At 68.8% G+C, this 5,680-nt stretch overlaps 1 protein-coding gene across 1 annotated transcript; it reads left to right on the forward strand.

Annotated features, from left to right (window-relative positions):
* The first annotated feature begins 2,697 nt into the window (after window positions 1–2,697).
* On the forward strand, window positions 2,698–3,730 carry DIO3 (iodothyronine deiodinase 3). Its single transcript, XM_081150415.1, has one exon. It carries the CDS (start codon window positions 2,713–2,715, stop codon window positions 3,547–3,549), a length of 837 nt encoding a protein of 278 aa, XP_081006541.1. The 5' UTR covers window positions 2,698–2,712; the 3' UTR covers window positions 3,550–3,730.
* Window positions 3,731–5,680: the final 1,950 nt, after the last annotated feature.

Genomic DNA, 5,680 nt, shown 5'->3' on the forward strand with positions numbered 1-5,680 from the left:
CTGACAGCCCTAGGATGCTGCTCCCCTGAGGCTCCCTGGGGCTGGAGGGTGTGTGCCGGAGGCTGCCCGCCGGGCACAACTGGACGCACCCACAAAGGGGTCTAGACAGGCCAGGCTTCCATCTGCCCTAGACCACTCCGTCCGCGCACACACCATGACCACCGCCACCAGGTTCCAGGCAGCACCCGGCCAAGGCCCTCCCAGCGCAAGGTGGCTTTTCATTTTCCGAGACTAAACGTGGAAAGAGGTGTGCAAGGGGGAGAGGAGAGGGACTGCCCATGGCCCTGCCCAGCTCTTGCGGAGGGGCGGGGCCGGGACACAGGTCCTTGACTGGCACCCTCGGAATCAAGCAATCAGGACTTGAGAGTTTGTCCAACAGAGGGTGGGACTCCTCTTGCCCTTGCCCAGGAGGCAGCAACCCCAAGCCCCCAACCCTCTCGAGGGACTCCTGAGCCGCCTTCCGTCCCTGTACCCCAGCCCCGCCCCCGCCCCCCCAATAGGAGAGGAAACAAATTTGCTACCGCAGAGGTGCCCCGTGGAAAGGTGAGCACACACATGGGACAGCACCCCACCCCCACCCCCCACCCACCCCCACCCCCACCCCCACCCCACTCTGCAGCCCCAGCCGGGTGCGGCTCGGGGAGAAGTCACTAACCTACCTGGAAGCCCCCTGCCAGGGCGGTGAGGGGCCCAGCACCTGCTCTGAGAAGCGGGAGACGAGGGGGGCCCCCTCTGGGGGGGAAGAGCCTGGGCTGTGCAGCCCCCAACGCCCCTGCCCCGGGCCGCGGAGAAACCGCCCGGCGGGAGCAAGGAGACCGGCTGCCTCCCGCGCCGCCGCCCCCCGCGGCCGCGTCCCGCTGAGCCACGCGCCGAGCCCCGCCGAGCCGGGCAGCCCGCGGGAGGACCTCCGCACCTGCGTCCGCGTCGCCGGTCCCGCTGGAGGCGCGGCGCCCGAGGCTCCCTCCTCGGGACCGGTTCCCTCGGCGCCCTCTGGGTCCGGGGCTCCCACCGCGGCCGGGGCGCGCGCGAGGTCTCGGTCCCGGGAAGAAGTTGGGCGGCCGGTCCCGGGTCGGGCGGCGCGCGCGGCGCGGGCGGCGGTGGCCGCGGACTCGGGCTCAGCCGCCGCCACCCCGGACGAGTCCCCCCGCCTGCGAGGACGTCCCGGCGCCTAGACTCCCCAGACGGGGTGCAAATCGCTCGCGACCGGGCGCAAGCAGGACCGAGCCGAAGAGGGACTGGCTCCCGGCTTTGGGGACCACGGGTCAAGGCACGTCCCCTCCCCGCCGCCCCTGAGACCGAGCCGCGGGTCCCGCGCCGGAGCTCTCAGCAGGACCGGGCGGCACGGCCCCCACGGGGTCGGGGGTCGCCCGCACCCCCGAAGCCTCGTTCCCGGTGCAGTGTACGCCCTTTCCGCGCCCGGGCGCCTCCGCGACGAGTCCGGCCGCAGCGCCCGCGGTCCGCGAAGGCGGCTCAGCTCGGGCGCTCCCGTCTCGACGTTCCCGGGGCAGAGAGCAACGTCCGGGGACGCACGGGACGGGTGCGCCCGGCGGCCGGGGTGGCGCCGGCCGAGGCGAGCGGCGAGAGGGGAGCGCTCCGGCGTTCGGGCAACAGCTACCCCTAGTGGGAGAGCCGCCCGGGCCGCCGCCGCCCCGCGCCGGTGCCCCGCGCCCCGCGCCCCGCGCCCGCCGCGCCCCGCGCCCGCCGCGCTCCGGGGTGGGCCGGGCGCAGGGACGGCGCTGCTCTCCCCAGCCCTCCCGTCCGCCGCGCCCGGCGCTCACCCGCCCGCGGGCCCTGCCCTCCGCGCCGCCCGCCGGGCCCCAGGCCGCTGACCCCAGAACAACGGCGCTGGGCACGAGCGGGATGGGACGGGGCGGGCGCGCCTAGGGCGGCGCGCGGCAGCCTCGGGCAACGGCGGGGAGCGCGGAGCGCCGTGTGCGTGGCGGGGCCGTGCGGGGGGCGGCCGTGTGCGAGACGCGAGTGTGAGCGCGCGCGGGAGACGAGCGGGCGAGCGGGCTCCGGCAGGCGAGCGGAGCCCGCGGGCGAACGGGGAAGGCGGCGGGGACCCAAAGTTGCCTCCGCGCGGGGCCGCGTCTCCGGCGGGGCGGGAGCCGGGGCCGGCGGAGCGGCGGCCGCAGACCCGGGCTCCGGCGGCACCTGGGCAGCGGACCCGCACGAGCAGCAGCGGCGGGGGCGGCGTTGGCGGCGGCGGCGCGCGGGAAGCGAACCGAAGCTCCGGCGCGGCTCGGCGAGCGCCGGAGAGCTCGGCTCAGGTGCGCGGCGCGCGGGGCGCGGGCCGGGGCCGGGCGGCGGGACCACAGCCGCGCCGGCGCTCGCGCTCGCCGGAGGACCTCCGCGGCGGCCGCCCGGGCCCCCGGTTCCGCTCGCCGTCCCGGGGGGCAGCGCCGGCCGGGGTCCCCCGTCCGGGAGAGCTCGCTCTGCACCCGGGCCCCGCCGGCCGCCCCGCCCTCCCGCCGCCGGCGCCCGCCCCGGGCCCGGGATTTCTGAGGCTGCGGCCGCGCGGCCGGGGCATCCCTCTGGGCTCAAGTTGCAAGGGGGCGGGCCCGGCCGGAGGTGGAGTCTCCCGCCAAGTGAAGCCTCGGCTATAAATCGAGCTCCCTGCACAGCTGCAGCCAGATGCCGGGCCAGGCCGCCCAGCCGTTGTTGGGGGGAGACGACGAGGGGTCCCAGGGGGCTTGGGGGGCAACGGTCACCATGCTCCGCTCCCTGCTGCTTCACGCCCTGAGGCTCTGCGCCCAGACGGCCTCGTGCCTCACGCTCTTCCCGCGCTTCCTCTGCACGGCCTTCATGCTCTGGTTGCTCGACTTCCTGTGCATCCGCAAGCATTTTCTGGGCCGCAGGCGCCGGGGTCAGCCCGAAACCGAAGTCGAGCTCAACAGCGACGGGGAGGAGGTGCCCCCCGACGACCCGCCCATCTGCGTGTCCGACGACAACCGCCTGTGCACCCTGGCGTCGCTGAAGGCGGTGTGGCACGGCCAGAAGTTGGATTTCTTCAAACAAGCCTACGAGGGCGGGCCGGCGCCCAACTCCCAGGTGGTCCTGCCCGACAGCTTCCAGCACCAGCACATCCTCGACTTCGCGCGAGGCAACCGCCCGCTCGTGCTCAATTTCGGCAGCTGCACCTGACCACCGTTCATGGCGCGAATGAGCGCCTTCCGGCGCCTGGTCACCAAGTACCAGCGCGACGTGGACTTCCTCATCATTTACATAGAGGAAGCGCACCCCTCCGACGGCTGGGTCACCACGGACACCCCCTACATCATCCCGCAGCACCGGAGCCTGGAAGACAGGGGCAGTGCGGCGCGGGTCCTGCAGCAGAGCGTGCCGGGCTGCGCCCTGGTCCTGGACACCATGACCAACTCCAGCAGCGCAGCCTACGGCGCCTACTTCGAGCGCCTCTATGTCGTCCAGAGCGGCATCATCCTGTACCAGGGCGGCCGCGGCCCCGACGGCTACCAGGTCTCCGAGCTGCGCGCCTGGCTGGAGAGCTATGACCAGCGGCTGCACAGCGCTCTGTCCGGTCCTTTGTAGGCACCCAAGGGACAGCCGAGCGAACGTGGAGGGCCGTGCCTTCGAGCCTTCGAAGCCCACGTGCCAACGTCCCAAATGAAGTCGGGTTTGGCGAGGACCCAGTGGCACAGCTGTGCTGAGCCACTTCGCAGGCTGGTTCTGCACCCTCGGCCAAGCCACCTGAAGACTCTCCCCCAGCCCCCAGCCCCACTCTGCTTTTGTGACTGTCCCTCGCCTGTACCTGCCTGGCTGGCTCCAAGTCCCCTTCTGAGTGTGGATTCCCGGCAACCCCTTGCCTGTGTGCCCCTGGACTTGTCCCACAGAGGCCCCTGCTGTGTTCTCTTGCACCCCCTCCCCAGAGAAAAGGGCCTGCGCCTTGCGGCCCCCTGCAGAGACTTTGGCTGGGCCCTGTGCCCTGGGCACAGCTGGGTTCCAGCAGTGCTGTGCTGCTAGTCCCAGTTGCCTGGCACCCACACCTGTGGGCTCAGGGAGGGGATGTCCTGCTGCTTTTGTGTCTTTGTCTTGTCCCTGTGGTGAGGGAGGGGCTTTGGGAAGGGGAAGGGTGGGCAGGGTTGTTTCCCCCCCCTTATTTGGGGTGCCCTGGAGCTCCGCTGTTGATGATGAACTGTCTCTAACTGGTTTTGACCATGAGCTGCTTCTGAATTGCAGGGGGCTCACAGCAGCGCCTAAAACCAGCGGGGGGAAGCGCCCTGGATTTCCATGAGGAAACCAGCATAAACTGGGTGGGAGAGGGAGGTTGGGAACTGTCTCGGGACCAGAGGAGGTAGGCTCAAAAGGTTCCCAGAGCCCCAAGGAGAAGGGAGAGGCTGAGCTCCCAGGAAACGCAGTTTGGGTGTCTGATTCTTGGGGGGGGTATGGGGAAAGATCTTGGGGACCCCAACTGAGAGGCCTCCATTGTGGGTGGGGAGGTGGGTGGGGGGGCTGATTTGAAGGGCATTTTATGAGTGTTTTGCTGGAAATAGTCCCTGTATATAAACTTATTGCATGTTACAATAATAAAGGTTTGAAGTGAACTGCTTTTGGGTTGCCTTTGGTCCCTTTATTTTTTCCTTCCCCCTGAATAAAGGCAGGAATTAAACACAAACCTCTCCCTCAAGTCCCCATAGTGACCCTGGGGGGAAGGGCAGCGTCACAGGCAGGGGGATGGGGTGGGGCGGGGGGCGAGAACCTCAAAGGAAAGGTCTGTGGCAGTGCCCGGGGTGCTCACAGTGCACGCAGGTACGGGGGGGGGGGGGGGGGGGGAGCTCTGGGTCCAGAGAAGAGCAAAGCAGCAGAGCCCCGGGGGCCCAGAGGGAGGCTAGAGAAACAGGTGGGTCCTCACCTTCAGCTGCAAGCCCACGAGCGCCCACATGCACACAGTTACAGCTGCCCCTGCACACACCCATGCACACACACACAGCTACAGCTGCCCCTGCGCATACACATGCACACACACACAGCTACAGCTGCCCCTGCACACACACCCATGCACACACACACAGCTACAGCTGCCCCTGCACACACCCATGCACACACACACAGCTACAGCTGCCCCTGCACACACACATGCACACACACACAGCTACAGCTGCCCCTGCACACACACATGCACACACACACAGCTACAGCTGCCCCTGCACACACCCATGCACACACACACAGCTACAGCTGCCCCTGCACACACACATGCACACACACACAGCTACAGCTGCCCCTGCACACACACATGCACACACACACAGCTACAGCTGCCCCTGCACACACACCCATGCACACACACACAGCTACAGCTGCCCCTGCACACACACATGCACACACACACAGCTACAGCTGCCCCTGCACACACACCCATGCACACACACACAGCTACAGCTGCCCCTGTGCATACACATGCACACACACACAGCTACAGCTGCCCCTGCACACACACCCATGCACACACACACAGCTACAGCTGCCCCTGCACACACCCATGCACACACACACAGCTACAGCTGCCCCTGCACACACACATGCACACACACACAGCTACAGCTGTCCCTGCACATACACATGCACACACACACAGCTACAGCTGCCCCTGCACACACACATGCACACACACAGTTACAGCTGCCCCTGCACACACCCATGCACACACACACAGCTACAG

This window comes from Miniopterus schreibersii (genome assembly GCF_964146895.1).
Source record: "Miniopterus schreibersii genome assembly, chromosome: 1".
In the NCBI taxonomy this organism is placed as follows: Eukaryota; Metazoa; Chordata; class Mammalia; order Chiroptera; family Miniopteridae; genus Miniopterus; species Miniopterus schreibersii.